The sequence below is a fragment of the Microcebus murinus genome, chromosome 11, assembly GCF_040939455.1.
Source record: "Microcebus murinus isolate Inina chromosome 11, M.murinus_Inina_mat1.0, whole genome shotgun sequence".
NCBI lineage: Eukaryota > Metazoa > Chordata > Mammalia > Primates > Cheirogaleidae > Microcebus > Microcebus murinus.
The window spans coordinates 42694351-42715969 of record NC_134114.1 but is presented as its reverse complement, the minus strand read 5'-3'; the positions used below and the strand labels follow the sequence as shown (position 1 = coordinate 42715969).

At 36.4% G+C, this 21619-nt stretch overlaps 1 protein-coding gene across 4 annotated transcripts in view; it reads left to right on the top strand.

Annotated features, from left to right (window-relative positions):
- Nucleotides 1-21619, top strand: part of PDE4D (phosphodiesterase 4D) — a 1055987-nt gene that overhangs the window by 336769 nt on the left and 697599 nt on the right. Inside the window, exon 1 of one of the 4 annotated variants that reach the window (XM_076008348.1) lies at nucleotides 20090-21288. The exons of the other annotated variants lie outside the window; for them this stretch is intronic. Coding sequence (XP_075864463.1) covers nucleotides 21023-21288 — 266 coding nt within the window. The 5' untranslated portion in view covers nucleotides 20090-21022. Of the gene's footprint in view, nucleotides 1-20089; nucleotides 21289-21619 lie in introns of those variants that run through there. 4 annotated transcript variants of the gene reach the window in all.

Below are 21619 nucleotides of genomic sequence, written 5' to 3'. Positions count from 1 at the left end.
GTTATGTTAAGTTGTTTGAAAGTAGACAAGCTTTGGTTTGCCAGAGCTATGTTTTGAGCTGGGCTCTACATGTGACTAAACTACTGTCCCCTGTAAGCGCCTGTGTCCTTATGTGCAGAATAGAGACACTCCATGCCCCTCCAGGTCTCCTGAAGACACGGTGAGGTTCTATGTGCCTCTTTCTCAGGTCTGGCATAAAGTAGGCAGGAATGAAGTCAGTTCCTCTCTCCCCACACCCCTTCAATGGCAATCCCACCAACTACAAAAAAAGTACATAAAGAACTCTTCCTGCCTTTTAATTTCCATTTGATCACACTGAATGAAATATCACATTAGCTCAGAAGGCACAAAATTATTTTCCATGCTATATCCCTGTGGGCTCAGAGCAATATAACTTTGGTTCTGGATGAAACTGAACCTAGATCTGACTCTACTCCTGGAATAATGCTGACCCCAAACTCTTGTTTTGCAGAACCCTGAATGTATAGATGCAGCCAGTATATATCAAGACCTCCAGGGATTCAGAACTAATGGAGCTAAATCAAGGGTTTATTGAAAAATTATTATTGATAGAAAATTATTTATTAATTTTATACTAGATATTAATATTTACTCAGAGCATATTATTCACTCCCATCAGGAATAGATTCATAACCTGAGTAAAGCTTAAAATATAATTGCTAATTACATACAATGCATGACTTCAAGATAGGCAAGAAAATTAGATTCCAAATAATATTGTTTTTCACCAGACAAAAAATCAGAGAATCTTGAATCTTAGCACTAGAAGGAATATAGATGTCATGGAGCCCAGTCACTTATCTGCCACAGACCCTGCCCTGACCACAAATCTGATAGCTTCTTCCTGAGAACATGGATGACATCACACATCCAGGCAGCCTCATTTGTCATGGAGCAGCTCTGATGGTATAGAAACCAGTCTTTGTACTGAGCTGTTCATCTGCCTGTCTGTACTGCATGCTTCTTGCTCTTAATTCTGAGTAAAAGACTTTTGTGAATTTTCTTCCTGGAAATAGTCTTCATTATGTGAAACAATTGTCACACCTACTTTAAGCATATTCTTCTTTAGGTGAAGGCTACCCAGTGTTGGAGCCCTTCTCTCATGAAATATTTCTAAACTCATCAACGTCCCTCTTCATATTATAAATGTGGTTATCTAATTCAGGCAAATCCTAATCAAACCAGGGAGTGGTGAATTGATTGTCTTCTGTAACAGTATTTTTGCTGTTGAAGTTAAAGAGGCCTAAAATTGCATTACATTTATTTTGGATTTTGTATTATTGTACCTGTTTTTAACTTTATTTTCTTTTTATAAAGCCCATATCACTACCTGTAACAAGCTGTTGATAAGTGAGCATTCTAAATCTTCCTCTCCTATACATGTATAATAAATATTTTAAACAAAGAATCGTTACCCTAAATTTTGCTAGACATTGCCAGCTTATAGTACCAAAGGAGGTTGCATTACCTATAATAATTTAAATTTCATTAGCTTTCGCCCACAGTTACTGAAGCAGTTCTCCTACGCAATCCATCTAATTATTTCTGGGAGATCCCAAGGGTGTCTCCAAAGAACAAATCCCCCTTCTTGGACCACTGCTCTTCCACCGGACCCAGCAGCTCCTTGGATGCCCCAAGGCTTAGCAGGTCACATTGCTACCCTGGGAGTCAAAGCTACCACAAGGCCATGCTTCCATTATGTAGCTGCTCATGAGTGTTAAAATCTCTCCCTTTGTTCCTGATACTGTACATAATTTTATGCAAGGTTTCTTTACTTAAAGCTCTTGGCTCTCCCCTGCATCCAGAGATGCATCCCTGGGAATGCATTCTAGTAACGGCTGCCATGTTCCCTTCAGAATGGCTCTTCCCTTCCCACAGGCAAGGCTTTCTTATTGGGCTCATATCTCCCTGTACCCAAGTCTCCCCACTGTTCAAAGAACTCTCTCCAAAGAGGCCCTAAACCCCTTGCAAATAGTTTTTCACTAGACCTTTTCAAACCCTATCTTTTTGAAGTGAACATTCTACTACATACATTTTTTTACCAAATCATTAAACATCTTTCAAAGCCATCATTTTTAAGACCTCCACAATATCTGTCTTACAGATACGCCATACTAGAATGCATTTGCCCATTTTTCTATTGCTAAGAATGTTGGGTTTTATACTTAGCTTTTTGTTTTAATCAAATGTTTGCTTTACCTTGTTCCTATTATGCTTTCAATTCGGTCCACTATTTAGCATTTGTGGATAATTTTGTATCCTAATTTGTCATTCAATATATTTAACATCCTTCCCTGGTTGGCTTTACAGGTGCATTTTTAAGATGAACCTCTAACTTTTTAACTGTAAAATCAGATTTTATGTGCTTCTAGACTCAACTTTTATATTTCAGTTTATGGTACTTCTGTGCCCACCGTAATGAGATGCCTATATCAAAGAAAGACACACATGTGCAAGGAGTGAATTATGTTTTTTTTTTTTTTTGAGACAGAGTCTCACTCTGTTGCCCAAGCAAGAGTACCGTGGTGTCAGCCTAGCTTACAGCAACCTCAAACTCCTGGGCTTAAGCAATCCTTCTGCCTCAGCCTCCTGAGTAGCTGGGACTACAGGCATACACCACCATGCCTGGCTAAATTTTTCTACATATTTTTAGTTGTCCAGTTAATTTCTTTCTATTTTTAGTAGAGATAGGGTCTCACTCTTGCTCAGGCTGGTCTTGAACTCCTGAGCTCAAACAATCCACCCACCTCAGCCTCCCAGAGTGCTAGGATTACAGGCGTGAGCCACCATGCCCACCATGCCCGGTCACAAGGAGTGAATTAAAATTTCCTGTATAATTTTAAATGTCACTGGATATTATTTGTAGCCACTAACTGGTATATGTCCTAGGAATCATTTTAAAACCTCCTCATTAAAAATAAATCATATAAAAATGAATTATAGAATTATAAGAACTTTTAGGTATAGTTCAATGACCTAATTTCATCCAATCAACCATCCATCATCTGTCCATCCCTTCAACAAGTCATTTATCACCTTCTGTATTTTACTGACAATGTAGACATAGGGGACAAAAAGGTAAGTCACAGACCTAACCTTGTGTATGAGTGATAGAAGAATGAATGGAAGTAATAGAGCGTGTGATTCCTTCTGTTTGCAAGGTGAAGAAAGAATTGCCAAACCAAGTGACATTTAAGCAGCACCTTAGCAAAGAACAAAAAAATTCAACAGAAAGAGACAAGCAATTATGAACCTGCAGTAAGGGGCTTAAAAGGGCATGGCACCTCAGGAACTAGATTACTGTAGCTACAGAATATTCTTCCTGATACCCTGAGATGAAGTAACAAAGATGCAAATCTGGCAGTCAAAGTCTTGTTATAAGGAGCTTAAGAAATGTGCATATTATCTACCATGAAACAGAAAAAAAGAATCAAGGTTATTCGAGTAGGGGAATGACATGTTTTAGAAAGACATTTTTTGATAACATTATGGAAGATGGATTATAGGCTGGAGGCAAAAGATAAGGCTTTTCTTTGTCAGCATGACAGATTATTTTATTAATAAAGCCCATAACTTACACACAGATCTATCCGAGATGAGACTGGTTCATCTCAACTTGTCCAAGGCTTTTGAAAAAATGGTGAGATTTTCATTATTGCTTTTGTTTATTTATCTGTGAAATGTGAGAGGCTGGCCCTCTATTTCTCCTGGTGAAATCTTTAGATAGGCGGAAAAAAGAAGTTGAAAAGGTCATCAATGACCTCTTTTACCTCGGTTTTATCTGCCTTTTGGAAGTTGTCTGTTCCAAAGCTATGAAACTCAACATCTCACCAATCCCTCATTTCACGGGGTTGGACAATGTGTGGAGAGAATGCCTCAGGCCTTCTTTGTCCATGAACAGGCTGGTTGTGACTCACAGTCTGAACATGAGGAAATGTTCATTTACTTTTTCATAGTCATGGCAATGAGACTTCTTTATACCCAAAGTACTATCCTCGCCTAAAGTGCCTGTTAAGAAGGTTATTTTCTCCCACAGGCAGGGAGCTGAATGTCAAAATACAATTCCAAGTGCTCCATCACCATTCGGATAGCCTCAGGAAGCTGAGGTTTTACAGCTGCCTGGAACCCACATGCTTCATGTGATGTAGATCAGCACTGTTAATTAGCTGTTTCAGGATTCTTAACGCCACATGGCTTTGGAAACACTTGTTAACCCACAGAAGGAGGGGGAGAGCTGGAAGCAATTGGACTACAGCCTGAATTTATTATAATTCAATTCAATAACCACCTTATCTTTCCAAATCCCTGTTCAGATCTGTTGAAAATTATAGTTGATTTAAGTTGTTCTTAGTGACACATCTTGAGAGAAGAGGGAGATTGCAGTTCAAGGCTTCTTAAAGCCACAGAAATGTGGAAAGCTGCAGAAAAGAATGGATCAATGGAACTTTCCGGACACATGCATGCAATTTTCCAGAGGCTACAAAATAGATGCCTGGGTGTGGGAGAGGGGAAGGCAGTTAATGTGGAAAGGCTCATGCAGAGTGTCCAGAACCCTGCATTTCTGTTCTCCCACCAAGAGAAGCATTGCCAACTCCCCCCACCCAACCCCCATCATTCTAACTGCACAGAGCTGGCACCCAATAAACCCATAATTCTTCTCAATACAATTCTCATGACATAACCTGACCAACCACATGAAACCTAATGGAGAAAACAACCGTTGTCACTGGCAACAAATGTAGGAGTTTGCATAGCAAGTAAACCACATACTTTACCCCACAGAGCAGCACGCTAGAGTACAACATGGAAAAACGTGGCACTGTCCTTTGTTATGCATGTGATATCATTACAAAAACAACTTCACAGGCAAGACCATGTCAAATCTTTAAAAGCATATGCCAAAGCTAATTGTGTTGACAACTGTCTCATAATAGCTTTTGCAAACTATTTTGTCTAAAGGTGGTTCTTGAAACAGCCATCTGTATGTCCACTAGTCATGAACAACAGCATCCCCTTCCTCTTCCTCATCCTCTAAAATAACACCAAAAAGGTGAAAAGGTGTCTCATAGCTCACCATCCTTGGCTGTTCTGTAGTGGGTCAGATTCCCTTCTGGGTACTAGGAGAGTCCAATGATCCAGACCTATATATCTTTGTGCCGCTTGCACATAATATGTTCCTGGAACACAGTAGGTGCTCAATAAATATTAGTTGAATGAATGAGTGAGTGAATCAATGAATGAAATGCTAGTTTTTAAGAAATATTCTAGTAAGAATTTTACTACAAGAAATTTGCTGATAGTCAAAAGTGAAAGCTAGCATTACTTAAATTTAGAGATAGTCTTTCCTGTGCCGTAGGCACTCTTATACTCTTCCTATATGCTTATGAAAGAACATTGATTAAGTTATGAACTAAGATATGTGCACATGGTATTGCAAAATGTAACTATGCCAGTTTTGAGAACAGAATGTCTTTGTAGTAGGTAAAATTTTCCAAAACATTGTATCCATATAAAAGTAGGCTCAATTTAAGACGTTAATTTGGTGCTAGAAAAATAAAATTTATATATTGTTTTAAATTTTCAGTGACTAAGTTTGTACAACATTTGTTCCTTTGAAATAGGTTCCTCCAAATACTGCCTTATTCATATGTTAGTAATAACTCAAACATGTTTTCAAATACTAATATTAAAACTAATTAGCTTAAAAAATAGAAAAGGTGATGCTTGGTTTACTACTGTACAGATTTGAAAAGTGCATGTGTCAACCTGTTTCACACCATGCCCTTCATTACATCCCTCTGTCAGGGCAGGTCAGATTTTATTCTTACTTTTTTCTTTCAGTCAGGAAGAACTGAAAGGAATTCGAGCCTTCCTTCTGCATATTTAGAATATCATTTGCACTGACTTTGATCTTTGGCTCTTAATCCATGAATGCCTGAGGACTTTGATTTATAACCATACACTTTAAAAGCACAATTCCATTTTCTTAATTTGGAAGCTGGTTTGGAGAGCAACACAGACATGTACGTCCTTGTTCTTTTGGAGGGTTATGGAATGTGGATGGAAATCCTCATTCCCTTCCCTGATTTGCAGTCACTTCCCTCTTACATATATGAGTCCCCAAATCTTTGTGAGGCCAGACAAGTTGCCCGGTTCTTACCTGGAATATAAAGAACAACATTTTGATTGGTGTCAGGGTCAATGAAACCCTGGTCACTTGATAATAAAGTGCCACATGTCAAATTGTGTTTCATATATAGACATACATGAATTGCATCCTGCTCCAATGTAGTTAGAAATTGACATCTTCCCTGTCATATAAAATGGATGTTTTAGACTAGAACACCACAAATGAATTGAAGATTGGGACAGGAATCTGAGGAAGGAAGACTAAAGACAGTGAAGGCCTGAGAGAAAAGGCAAGATGACGTAGCCCAGGGAAGAAAAGGATTATCTAATATATCTTTGATTAACAGACAGTGCTGTCTCACAGTGTTGGAAAACAGATGATTATTTTTATTCAGGACAGTATAGAATAAATGACCTTAATTTATAGATGTGGGTGCTGTTGATACTAATAATTTCTCAACTTGGGGTTACTCTCAAACTTGGCCACATATTGGAGCTTTACAGAAGCTGTGGAGCTTTTTCTGTAAAGCTGAGGAACTTTACAGAAAAACAGGTGCCTTGGTCCCACGGTCAAAGATCCTTATTTATTTGATTTGGTGTGTGGCACAGGAACTGAGATTTACAAAACTCTCTAGGTGATTCTAATATGCAGCAAAGGTTGAGGATGTAGCTGTCAATTGAGGAATACCAAAACCAGGCTCTCTGCTGGTGCCCGAGATTCTCCCCATTATAGTTTCTTGTGTTTAGACATTGTTTATGGAAGCTCCTGGTTGATATGAATTATATTGCTTTGAATAGAGTAATGTGCTAACAAATTCATACTAACATCTAGGCATCACATAGTTTGGAAGCGGCCAGGATTCAAAGGAAAGTTGGAGAGGGAGGAAAGAAGGAGTAGGGAAAGTACCAAAGCAGGGGTGAAGGGGCCAATATAAACCCACAGAACAAGAAGGAGATGTTGGGTCTTCACATTCTATTATATAAATAGGATTTAAGTTCCATTGTTTGTCATTGCTGGTCTTAACTCACATAAGACTTCAAACACATTATCACAAAATTCTCATGTATTGTTGAAGCAAAATTGATTATAATTTATTATTTCTTAAATGAATGCATAAATTATATCCCCTTGGTGGAAAGGATGCTGCCGGGGATTATATACATAACATACTGGTAAAGTGGAAGGGACCAATAGGACTTTTTACATTCCTTTACAAGCCCAAGAGTCTACGATTCTGAACTTCCAGGTCTTGCAGTTCTAGAAAAGATGGTAATGACTATAGTAGGCTATTTATGGGCCCATGAGAAGTGAAACATGCTACAAAAGTAAAATGAAGGAACCTCCTCTGAAATGTTTCTATAAAAAAGTAATATGTAACATGTAGTTAGACAGGAATGAGTTCTCGTGTTCAATAGCATAGTAGGGCGACTATAGTTAACAATATATTGTATATTTCAAAATAGCTTGAGGAGTCGAAATAATCCCAACACAGAGAAATGATGAATGTCTGAAGTGATGGATATCCTAAATTTTACCAATTTAATTATACATTCTATGCATGTATCAAATATCACATATACCCCCATAAACATGTACAATGATCACATATCAATTAAAAAGGGGAAAATAGATATGTTAGAAAAGAAAAAGAATAGTGATAAAAGTTTTTGCTTTTACAACTCAAAAAAAAAAAAAGTAATATGTGAGTCTATAAACAGTGGCTCATGCCTGTAGCTCCAGCTACTCGGTAAACTAAAGTGGGAAGATCGCTGGAGCCTAGGCAACACAGCAAGACCTCATCTCTAAACAAACAAACAAATAAACATACAAGTGATATGTGGCTGAAGAATAATCTCTCATTATATTGGATCATTATAATCTCTATATGTCAGTGTCTTTGGGGGGGACTTACTTCACCAAACATTTATTGAACACTTATGTGCTACACTTAAATTTCGGATTTGTCATGTTCCTTCTTAAAAAGTGGAGCCTAGGCCTAAGAAAAGCAGTAGCAATACATACATCAGAAAAAGCCTTTTATCTAGAAACTGTAAAGAACTTCTAATAATCAATCAAAACAGCAAAGTTCTTAGAAAATCATAAAGGAACAGGCACTTCAAATTAGCAGATGTTGGAAAGGTCAGTAAGCAGCAGTGTTCTATAGCTGTCCTGGACTGACTCATAAGTGCCTACTTCTAAATGTTCAGAAATTTGTTGAGCAAATTGTTAACCCAATCTATTATTTAAGATTTAATTATATAAACTTCCAATTAAATTATCTTACATTTGGTTGCCTATGATCTTGGAGTTATTTGTTGATTGCATCTGACGGAAACACTATATCATAATGTGTTACTGTACATCTTTTCCCAACTCTACATTGGCTCCTGTCACTTTGGTAGCTTGATACCAGCTTTGGTGGGGGTATTTATGCCATGAAAAATCAGCAAATGCTACAAATTAGGGATTGATTTTTGTTTTGTTGACTGTCTAGACTTAAGAAAGTGATGGAGAAAATGTTAATAATGCAGATTAAAGTTAAGTGTGTCATGTCTGTAGTCATCAGATTGTAAATAGCACAAAAACATTGAGGAAATGGTCTTCTAGAATTTTAAAACTATTACCTGATGCAGCAAAGAAATTGCCCTGGTCATTGACAAGTGAATGAAATCGCAACATAAATCATTGTTGTTTCACTTTTTTTTTTTTTTTTTTTTACTGGTTTATATAAACCAAAATACCAACCAACAGTCATGTAGGAGCCACACTCCTTTGTCAATTTTAACTGTAGTTTGGCTACCTATGTGGTCATCTATTCTATTACCGTCATTTTCATATAAAAACCTAGAGAGTAGCTGGGTCACTTCTGGTTCTAGGACAAGTGTGGCATAATCAGAACTAGACTCCAAGTCATTCAAGTGCTCTTTTAATCACACAAAATTATTTATTTAAGGATGCTGCAGCAACACTACTGTCAGACCAAGAGCCAATGAGTTTAAGAGTTCAGTCCTTATCTGTAGACCATTGATTTTGCTCAAGGTAAAAATTCACACAATAGTAACAGAGTCCTGACCAGGCATTACAAATTCTACACTGAAGTTTGAAGGAGGGACTAGGTAAGAAGGATAAAGGCTCAGCACAATCTATCTGTATTATAGGAAAAAGCAATTTAAAACATTTTACTGAGCAGTACCAGAACATTACTGAAAAAGAAAGTTAATGCCTTTTCGTTCTCAAAAGCCTTCTATAATCTTACGTATTGTCATATTAGAAATACTTCTGGGAAATGCTTGGTCAACTAAAATTGTTAAAGAGCTAAAATTGAACATTGACTTAGAAGCGAAGTGAAATATATCTTCCCACCTCTGTGAATTGTAATGGTAGCCACTGATGCTCTTCTTAATTTTTTCTACTGTGAAAAACAGAAGATATTCTTGAGAGAAAAAAAAGGCTTTGACAACTAGTACAGGGAAATTGATGGCAACATAAAGCTGTTTGAGGAAAAAATGTGGGATCTCGAACAGTTTGGGTAGGAGTGTAAATTAAATCATCCACTTTGAAGAACAATTTGGCAGTTTCTATTAAAATTTAAAAATGCTGATATCTTACCACTTAACAATCCTACTTCTAAGTATCTTAATATTATTTTAAAAAATACTTGGAATGCATACCCAATGAGTTTTGCATGGCTGTTCTTTACACATAATAGTGAAAAACTAGAAACCTGAATGCTTTTCAATAGGGAATTGGCTAAACGAACTACAAAATAGCCATACTATTGAATACTAGGCATCAGCTAAAACTAATAAGAGAGATCTTTGTTGAGTGAAAAAAGCGAGTTGCTACATGATCATTAAATATGACACTGTATTTTTTAAAAGCCTCAGAAAACAGTAATATATGTTCCTATAGGAATGTAATTATTCATGAAGTCAAATGGAAGTCTAGAATTTGCTGCCCAATATGGTAGCCACTAACCACACAAGGTTATTTAAATTTAAATTAATAAAACTAAATAAAAATAAACATTGATTTCCTCAATGGTACTAGTTCTATTTCAAGTGATAACAGCCACATGGCAGGTGCCCACTGTATTGGAGAGTGGAGATCTAGAAGGATAAACACAACTGATGATAGGTTACTCTGGGGAGAGGGCTGAGTTTAGGGATGGTTATCTATAGAAACTTTAGATTTCTGCACCACTTTTAGAATTTTTATGATGAGAATAGATCATATATTATCTGGATAATTTAAAATGAATACATTTGTAAAATTAAAGGCATGCCTATCAATAAGCTTTCTAAAACGTTTTAGACTTTTAGTAGATAGATCAGTGTAAATTGATTTGGGCACCTCAACCTTTTAGCCTGTTATCTATCACAAATCACACATAAAACACTACAACAAACAAAACCATTTCCTCCTCCTTCCTTACCTTTAACAAGTGTCTTCTGGGCACTTACTATATCCAGGCATTTAAAGTACAAGGATCATGGTGCAACTGCTGCTTAGACTGACGTGTTTTTACCACTGATGCAGCAAGAGGATTTCTGTGTTGTACATTGTTTTTTTCCCTTGTAACTGATTGAATAATTACTATTTGGCTTTATGCAATGTTTACATAATTACAGAATATAAATGGTGGTTATTAGACTCACTAGAATATATATCTTTATAATATTAGTGCCATAGGTACTCATATTCATTTTCATTAGGGCATAAAATAATAATTCCAGAAAAAATTTGAATTGGTATACATAATTTACAAATCATTTGAGCACTTCCAAGTCAGAATAACTTCTTTGAGAGCACCAGAAAGAAAAGCATATACCTTATTTATAGTTATTCACAGACTGACTATAAGACTAGATGTATAAAGTTGATGGGTGCACACTTTCTTGATTAATTCTTTGGATGATAGGTCAATAGTGTAGTAGTGAATCTTGAAGGTAAACATTGTTGGCAATGCTTCATAGTGTAGGGTAGACTGGACTGCAAGTCCTAGATGACTGTGAGCACAGCAAAGAATTTTGTGTCCCAGATCCACAAAGATCAGTATCCCCAGAGGACCCATAGAACCTAGCCCACAGCATCTGTCCCATTAAATGCTTGTAGAGTAATTAAATATATTACATCCAGGAGACCGTCAATAAGTCTTAAGATTTGCCTTTCAATTATGTAACCATCAATCTCAATTAATGATATAGAAACGCAGAGAATTTCATCACACTTGCAAAAGGGTTGGTTTCAACTTCTGTTAACTCTTTTTTGCCTCACCTTTCAAGAGTGCATTTAATATAGCAAAGTTCACTGCTAGAATCGAATCTTTCACTATGTATGTGCTCTTTTGAAAAATGGTATATGATTTTGTTATGTAATATTGTTGTGTGATAGAGCTTATTTTTTTAAAAAAGCATTATTTATTAAAATATCAGTAGCTGATTTAAACACCACACAAATGTCTGAATATAAAGAAATAGCATCACCTGGGTCCAAGTTAATTGCCTTTATTTGCTGTACTTCATTAGCCATCAATTCCTACATCCTCTAGTGCTGAGATACTCATGGGGTGATCCATGGACCAGCAACAACATCACCTGGGAACTTTAGAAATTCAGAATCTCCAGCTTCACCCCAGATGTACTGAATCAGAATCTTCATTTTAGCGTGGTGATTTCTAGTATGTTTAAGTTTGAAAGCAATCGTCTGGCCTCAGTTGCCTTTATGCATCTTCTCACCCACAGTGCCATCTAGTCCAGTATTTCCCTGGCCTCTTAGTCTGTCCACAGCCTTCCAACAGGCAAGCTTTCCATAGTGTTGTCATTTAGACTCACCACCCTCTCATAGTCTCTGCTGAGGGTTATGGCTTTTACATGTGGGTATATACCAATCACAAAATAGGGTGGAATTCACCTGACAGCAGGAGCATAACAATAACCTTGAGTAATGGAGGCTAGTACCAGGGCAGCTAGTACCAGGACAAATTTGTCATTCTGCTGGCAGCATTCTGTTTGATTGAAGTTCAATACAAGAGGAAAAATAAAAGCACACCAGAAGACCAGGAACATTTGCATTATCTATCATCTAAAACCTCCCTGAATACAAGGAGATGTTTGTAGCAAGTCAAGTTAAATGTTCCTGGAAACATCCGTCTCTGGATATGCTGGAGGATACAGGTGGATTTAGACCCAAGCAAGCCTGCATATTAAAAGACTGAGAGATCTTATGAGAAAATCCATTTAATTATATTCAACCCAGCCCAATATATATTTTGAACCGCAAAGTGCTACTTTTTTCATGCAACATTCATTAAAATTGGGCAAAACTTGTTCTTGTGGTGGGAAATGCTTTTGAAACATGAGTGCAGAGGTTTCTCAAATTGCCTAAAAGGTAACTTAAGCCCTGATGTTTCAGAAAATCTGACTTATTATGTAACAGTGAATATACCTGTGTAATGTCAGTATTTTAGAAGTAAAACAATCCTTTGATTCCAAATATTAAATTAACTTAGGCATTGCTCTCCCACTCTGTCTCCCAAGCTGTGACTCAGATGTCAGAACAAATTTTTTACCTAGTTAGGGAAGGAATTTTCACAAGTTTCAGGGCCATAAAAAACATCAGTAAGACACCTATTTAGTGCAGCACTCTCTTGTTTGCCATCCTCAATTTCTTAAACGTTGAATATATTTTTTCTGTCGCTCTTCTTGAAGCATTATCTGTGGTATATGATAACAGCATATGCAAATGGAAGAGACTGTATTTGTCTCAGGATGCACTTGATTATGATTTTTCTTAAATGGCAATTGGAACTTGCAATCAAAGACTAGGATCTGGTCTTTTTTATGTTATAAAACTGTAAGGTGGGAGGGGGCAGAGGGATGGGCACATTGACACCTAATGGGTGCAGTGCACCCTCTGGGGGATGGACATGCTTGAGACTCTGACTCAGGTGGGACAAAGGCAATATATGTAACCTAAACATTTGAACCCCTGTAATATGCTGAGATAAAAAAAAAAAAAAACTGTAGTAAAGTTATATGACTTTGTAGTGGAAAATTGAGTTCCAGGGAAGTTGAATGAACTTGTTCAAGGTGACTTAGCTAATTAATTACAGAATGGAAGTAAAACTCTCGTTTCTATAATGCCTTTTGCAAAGCATCCTACATAAACACCTAGGTTTCAAAGGTTCCTCGTGATTAGGTATGAAAATGTTATCCCTGAAAGTATAATTTGATTGCGAGAAATCATTTTTTATATATGTTAAACTTTAGAAAAAAAATTCCAACTACAATTATAAACCTCTAAATTATAGACACTTTCAGTTAAATACACTGTTTGTTTCATAAAAACCATATCCAAAAAACCAGAATGACTGAAACAGATGTTATGTGTGGGGGTCAGAGGGAAATTTTCCAGTTATGTTACGCTAATATGAGAAAGACTCTAAAAATCCTTTCTTGTGGGCTGGTTGGGGATCAGTACAGAAAATAAAAGAGAGAGATGAGTTCCTTGGTGTCAGGTTTTGAAAAGATGACTGTTGTGTTATATTCCTCTGAGCTTAGGATATACTTTAAATTTTGCCCAGTATCATGTTTATTATGTGGACAAAGACAATAAACATTTGTTTCTTCTTATCAACTTTCATTACATTACTAACAAAGACTCTAAAGGCCTACTCAAGTAGTTTTGTGCACTGTTACTTTTAATACAATGAACAATTTTGGGGAGTTTGGAGATCTTCTGGTTATGACCCCTGAAGAAGTTATTTAACTTTTATTTTGTGTATCAGTTTTCTTAACTTTAAAACATGGGTAACAGTAACTGCTTATTTAGAGTGATTGTGATCATCAAATAACAATTATGCAAAGTACTTATGCTTAGTGCACTAGTATTCTGCACTTATATCTAGTAGTTTTTTCAATAATTCAATAGGGTAAGGGATGCTCTACTGTAGATATAATGGGATATAGGATTTTTGTCTTGTTTCGTTGGTAAGTTGAAGGCAAAATGCATGGCTATTCTTCTCACTGAAAGAAGACCCAGAAATGTAGGGTATTATAATATGTTAAAAATGTAGTGGCCATTGAACATTTTGTCTTTATTGAAATTTTATTAATATTTAGGGAGGGCATTCTGGGGTTTCATTTTAGCAAAGTAATTAGGAATAATTTCTTTTCATTATTGGAAGCTTTTTAAAGTGAATGTATCATGAGGACAGGGAGGGTTCTTAAGTTGTATTGCAATTTTTCTCAGAAATAAAATAAACATGCTATCTGAATATTGCTGGTATAAGTTGTACCCAAAAAATGTTGTTTTTTCAATTAAAAATATGACTTACTATTTCAGTACAGATCTCTCTAACATTTAGTTTAAATTTAAGAAGAAACCTATTTGACTCGGTTTGATCTTTTTTTTAAAATTTCAGTATATTATGGGGGTACAAACATTTTGCCTTTGCCTCACCCAAGCCTGAGCTAGAAGCTTGCCCTTCCCCCATACAGTGTGCTCCGTCTCCATTAGTTATGAGTTTACCCATCCCCCACCCTCAACCTGACTGACACCCAATGAATATTACTACCATGTGAGCACCTTAGTGTTGATCAGTTAGTACCAATTTGATGGTGAGTACATGTGGTACTTGTTTTTCCATTCTTATGATACCTCACTTTGAAGGATGTGTTTAAGCTCTATCTAGGATAATATAAGAAGTGCTAGATCATCATTGTTTTTGTAGTTGAGTAGTATTCCATGGTATACATATACCACATTTTATTAATCCATTCATATATTGAGGTGCACTTGGGTTGTTTTCACATCTTTGTAGTAGTAAATTGTGCTGCTATAAACATTGGAGTGCAGATATCTTTAATTATAGAATGTCTTTTTCTCCTTTGGGTAGATACCTAGTAGTAGGATTGCTGGATCAAATTATATTTCCATTTTTGGCTCTTTGAGATATCTCTAAATTATTTTCCACAGGGGTTGTACTAATTTTCAGTCCTACCAGCAGTGTTAAATGTGTTCCTATCTCTCCACATCCATGCCAGCATTTGTTGTTTTGGGACTTTTTGATAAAGACCATTCTCACTAGAGTTAGGTGATATCTCATTGTGGTTTTGATTTGCATTTTCCTAATGATTAGAGATGTTGAGCATTTTTTATTATGTTTACTGGCCATTATTCTGTCTTTTTGGTTTGATGTTTTTATTAAAACCAATTGAGCTTAGAAGAACACATTGTATGTTCAAAATGTAGCTCTTATATAAATCAAGACATATATTTGTTTTGTTCAATAAACTCTAGATACTCTTAAAAATATTAAGCTTTTAAAGATTAATTAAGTGTACCATACTTAATTAGATGGAATGTATAAAAAATGCCCAATCAATTTTTGATATGTCTATTGCCTTACAAGCTCAAAAATAGCCAGTGAACAAATCCTTCTAATTCTTGGTTCATTAGCCCCCTTATTTCCATTTCAATGTAACTTCATATTGAATAGGAATTGTTGAAATTAACAGCCTTTAGAATCCTTCTTTTACAAATTATATTATGTATTGTCACCAGATTAAATTTATTTGAATACATATTTGAAATATGTATATTATTTACTTCCATATCAAGTAAATTTTGCTGATTTTTCCATAGTAAAGAGTCTAAAAATCCAACATTTCTTACCTTTCTCAACTACTATATCCCCCAAACTATTATTATTATTATTCCACATGTACCTTCTTTGAAGATTTAATTCAAGCCCTTCTTTCTTGAGTTTTTCTTCATATTCTAGATATTTATTCATTGTTCCTTGTAACCACTGAGGCACCATTTGTTTCTATTATTAATTTGATACTCAGTATTTATTTTCTTTGTTCTCTTTTAAAGAAGATTTTTAAAAAATGTCTTCCAACTAGCCCAAAACTTAATAAAATGATGATGATGATTTGAAAAGCTGTGTTCTCTATAGTGCACAGATATATTTTTATATATATGGATGATATAATTTTTATCATCAAAATTTATAACACACATTCTAAATGAAAAATAATCATGATGAAAATTTAAGATAAAATGATTTTAGAATATGTTATTTGGCAAAGTGGAAAACTATCATGGAGTTTAATGAAAATTCCTACATATTGAAGGAGTGCAGGCATATGGATGAAAAAAAAAACACCTCAGGAATTCCACCTCTAGCTGCCCTTATTGAATACCATGCCTCTGTAAGAACTTCATGACTTGGCAGGCTTCACAGGTTGTCACGGTTTATGTTCTTAGTGCTGCCAAGGACAAAATTTAGTGTTAACTGGGCCAAGAACTCAGGGGTCTCAGATGTCTACTATTTTCCATAGAAATAACCATAATTGATTTTAAATATCAAATCAGCTTTCTTTTTGGGGTGATGCAGTGTAGTTCAAAATAAGAGAGGCCCTGATACTTCATGGACACAGATTCAAATACCATTTCTGCCATTGTTGAACAATATGACCTTTAGCAAGTTATTTAACTTCCTTATACCCCCATGATAAAACAATTGTACAAAAACAACATCCTAAGGGTGATTGTAAGAATTAAATAAAATAAAATACAAAATTCTTATATCTACTTGTATCTAGAGTTGATATCTGCTAAGGGTAAATTTCTGAGTTTCTTGTATCACCTAGTAGTAGATATTATTTATTGAGCACTTATTCTGTACCAGGCACTCTTCGAAATACTTTATATCATTGGTATTAACACATTTAATCCTTGGAGCATTCTTACACAATAGCCACTATCATCATCATCACATCATCATCATCGTCACCATCATTCTGTTTCACAGATAAGGAATTGAGCCACAGACAAGTAAAGTGACACAGCCAGTGAGTGGCACTGCTGGGATCCAAAACAAGCTTTTTGGCTCCAAGCACACTGCACATCCTGTTAACCACTAGACAACATAACCTCTCCCACTATCAGGTTGTTTCCACGGACTACGTCTTACGGGCTATTTGAAAGCTATCTTATTTTAATACATATTTACCTAATTAAAACATAGTTGGGAGAAGTGTATGATGTTTTCCACAGTCAAGTATAAATCATTTTAATTTATTCATTCCTTTGAGTGAGCCCTACCACTGCTCCCTTTCAACTGTGGGACAACCAGCCTTGCTTGTCCTTACGGAGACAAGGGTACACTTTCCAATCTTTGTCTCAGAATCTGTGCAAATCTTGTCTTCTTTGTTTTACTGCCTATAAATAATTAGTGAAACAAAACGTTTTCAAGGATTCCAAATAACCTAAAAAAATTTTTTTTTGGAAATCCACAAAGAGGTATCTAGGAAAACTTTTATGAAGTTAACAGATATTATCTGCTGTTCTAGATGTGGGTGACTTTATCAAAACATTTCACCCACTTTCAAATTTCCACTTGTTAAAACCTAAGGCCTTATTTGGCTGTCACTTACAGTACAATGTTTTTCAGACAAGTTCTTGGCAACTAATTTTAAAGAGATTTTGTGAAAAGGCAAGCTGTGGAGTGCTCCTGCTGAAAGAGCTCCTTCTGACCCTCTGCGTTAGCGTAAAAAAAAAAAATTGCCAGTCTATCCAAACCTTACTCCCCTTGCTTATCTTCAGAATTTTATAATTTGCATTTTCTAAGGTAGTGATTTTCAAGCATAATTTGGAAACACTGCAGGGTTTTTTAAGTTGTTTTTCAAGGGAATGGCAAAGAAGTCTCAAAAAAAATTCTTTTTAAGTTTTAAAAAGCAGCATACATTTCATATATTATTTGGGCAATTCAGGAAGGTCTTTGTAGATGTTAGGAAATTGTACTACTAATAATGATAGTATATGGGGACCTGCAAAGAGACTGCCAATCCTGTTTGTACAATGGAATCCCTTAACACACACTGAAGCAGTGAGAAATTTGTAGAATGCCTTCATTCAGGTTTAGTCCATGTTTAACCACAATGCTTAAATATTTTTTAATGGATTACTGTTATATCTTCTATTTTAGCTTGGTTGTGACCATCAACAAAGTGCCAAGTCTCTGTGAGCATCCTAAATGACATACTATTTATGAGGAGACCAGCATGTAAATATTAATAGTTTACCCTCATTAAGTATTCTCTACAAGGTCACGGAAGGCAAGAACTAGAACCTAGAATCCCTTCATATATATATATATATATATATATATATATATATATATATACACACTACATATATACATATTCCCAATTTGTAGCCCATATCATTCTTAGTAGCATCATTCCTTGACTTGGTCACTAAGAGTAACTTTCTCTACTTAGAGCCAGACATTTAAGTATGTCTAACCTCTAGGCTCTTATCTGGGCACTTGGGCTACACTTCTTCCTGCGATGGTTTTGTACAGGTCATCTATCCCACTACACTATAAGCTCCCTGAGGACAGACACAGCATCAAGCTAATCTTTAAATACCCTAGAGCTCTTAGTGCATGGCAAAAATAAATACCCACAGATGTTTATTGAATGGAAGTGAGTCTTTAGAAAGTAGAATTTTTTTCTAAAAAAAAAGTTTTTGCCATGTCAGTATACTGCGTATTAGTTTTTCTCACTTTAGCCTATAGTCTACATTTTATTTATTTTTTTTTTTATTTTTATTTTTTTTTTATTTTGAAATTTGTTTCCCCTGGATATAGTCTACATTTTATATCTATTGACTGCTAGGCTTTTTTTTTCCCCCACAAAACTTGCTTCTTTATTTCATTCGCACATTCTCGTTTTTTCATCTTGGAGTGTACTTCTTTCTTAACCTTCTTTCCATTAAGTTTTGAAACCCCTCCCCTTCAAGCTTTATTTCACTTCAGAGTTCCCTCATCACATATACGTATTATTTTCATTGTATTTTTCTGCACCTGATTATATCACTTTCCAGGTGTTCTAGTGTCTTTTCCTAAGACTTGTCTAGTCCTTTTACTAAGTTACAAGCTCTTTGAGAGCAAGCATTGCTTATTTGTTTTGCAGAACTCCTAGTGCAGTTGCCAACCCCTCATCCCACTTTATAGAAATATATATATACACTTTATATTTATTTTGTAGAATATATACACATTATAATATACATATATAAGGATATATATATATAGAGAGATAGATATACATATCCTTTTAATTCACTAAGAGACCTTGTCACTAAATGTCACACTGATGAAACCTCTTATATTGGTAAAAATTCTTTGGGAATAAGAATAATCAAACCCTGATTTTTCAAATTCAAATATTTGTCTAACATTTTTTGATAATGTCACAGCACACATCACATATCCCATTGAATTGTTGTAGGTATATTCACAGGAGAGATGCACTAAGTGGTTGACACTGTGCTTCTCTGAACAGAACCTCAGAATATCCTTTTCTATAACATTTTAAAGGCAAGGAATTGAAACTTAAGGTGGAGAAACCAAGAGAAGAGATAGGAGAAACTTGTTAAATTGACCTAATAGTAATCATAGCAACCAAAAAAAGACTCAGACTATTCTGGTTTCCATTTTGTCTGGATGCATTTTGTAGCTCCTTCTGAAGATATTGTGTATTTTAAAAATGTAAAATACTCTTAGATGCTAAGAAATGTGATTTGATGAACTAGGCTGCTAGGAACATCCCTATTCAAAGATTTGGTGGATTCCTTTCAAATGCTTTTTAATGTCTGCACTCCTAGTGTTCACATAAATAAGATTTAATAGGTTTTACCACTTACTTTCCTGTTATAACATTTATACTTCTTTCCAATAGCAAAATAATTTCTTCTCTTTTATTTTAAAATCCCTCTGAATAAGTTTGTTGAAATTATATTCATCACATATTAAAATCTTACATTAAAAAACAATAAAGGAAATCATGAAAAGCTAGATGTATTTCACTCTTTTATAGTTGAATTCATAAAATTGTATATATCATAAATAGTAATTGAAACTTTATAATCATTTTTAACTACTCATAAAAACAGTCCCTCTGGATGGGCATTAGTTTAAATGCAAAGAGATAACAAATATCTTTCGTGAGTCTGAATAGTGTTGTTCAGTGTTTTGAAAGGGTCTTTTATTAACAACTTTGCAGAACACAACAGCAACCTGTAATGTGTTCCATGTGTAGCATTTTTAAACCTTTTGTTTGTTTCCAACTGGGGGAGGGGGGAGTCCATTTTATTCTCTTGGGATTTGTCTTACAAGGTGCATCAAATTGAGATTAGTAAGCAGGAAAATATTTCTCCTTGCCTAGCTGGTGCTTGTTTATTCTTCATATATGTATTAATATAAAGCACGCCAAAGGACTAGCAATTTTCTTTTATGAACGTAGCCTGTAGAGAGATAAATAGCCCTGCGGGAGAGGAAGGTCAAGTTCAAAGTTTTTCTTTCCTTTGGATTCAGGAATAAGCACATGGAAAGACCAGCCAAACAACAGAGCAGCAGGCATCTGATGGTTAAGCCCTCCCCCCCAGGACTTTTTATGTACATAAGCAGAAGTCACTCCAGCAGCTGCGGCGCATTAGTTCCAATAGTTTAACAGGCGGCTTTGTAGCGCTGACAAAAGCCCTGCTAGCGCGGTGGCTTCCCTCCATGTTCCTTTGCCATGCGAGCTCGTCAGTGATCTTTGGCAGGGGCTCGGGAGTCGGAGAGGAGGGGTGACGTTTAGCAGGCTTCCGCTGAGCAGTGCGCTCGCCTCGTCGGCACCCGGCCCCGTCGCCACGGAGAGACTGAGGCAGGGGACCGAATGAACTAACAGCAGCTGGATCCGACCCGCTTCCCTGGACATTTCGCGGACTCCGAGCCACAGAATCCCTGGAAAGAGGCCAGGCAACCACGTTGCCCTGGATTGCTGCCAACTGTACAAAGTTGACCAGGAAAAAATGGCCCAGCAGACGACGAGCCCGGACACCTTGACAGTACCTGAAGTGGATAACCCGCATTGTCCAAACCCGTGGCTGAACGAGGACCTCGTGAAATCTTTGCGGGAAAACCTGTTGCAGCACGAGAAGTCCAAGACCGCGAGGAAATCGGCGTCCCCCAAGCTGTCTCCGGTGATTTCTCCGCGAAATTCCCCCAGGCTCCTGCGCAGGATGCTTCTCAGCAGCAACATCCCCAAGCAGCGGCGCTTCACCGTGGCTCATACGTGGTAAGGCTCGCACCGCCCGCGCGGAAATGGTGGCCGTCGCCCTGCGGGTGACTTTTGTTCCTCCCGCCTTTGATTTCGGGGGTGGGGAGGAAGGATCACCATCATGCCTCACCTGAAATTTATCGGAAGTGGTCTCCTTTAACAGCAAACCCCACAAATGCCCCGGGCAGGGCAAGGATCCTGGGGATCGGTAATAGGAGTGGCTGAGGTGGGGGCGCCTCTCAAAGTTCAATTCCTATTGCAAGTTCCTACAAGAAAATTGGCTTCCAGATGTCAAATGAGAGTGCAGTTTCACTCCCGTACCTACGTGGTGGCGTTTATTTGATTTCTT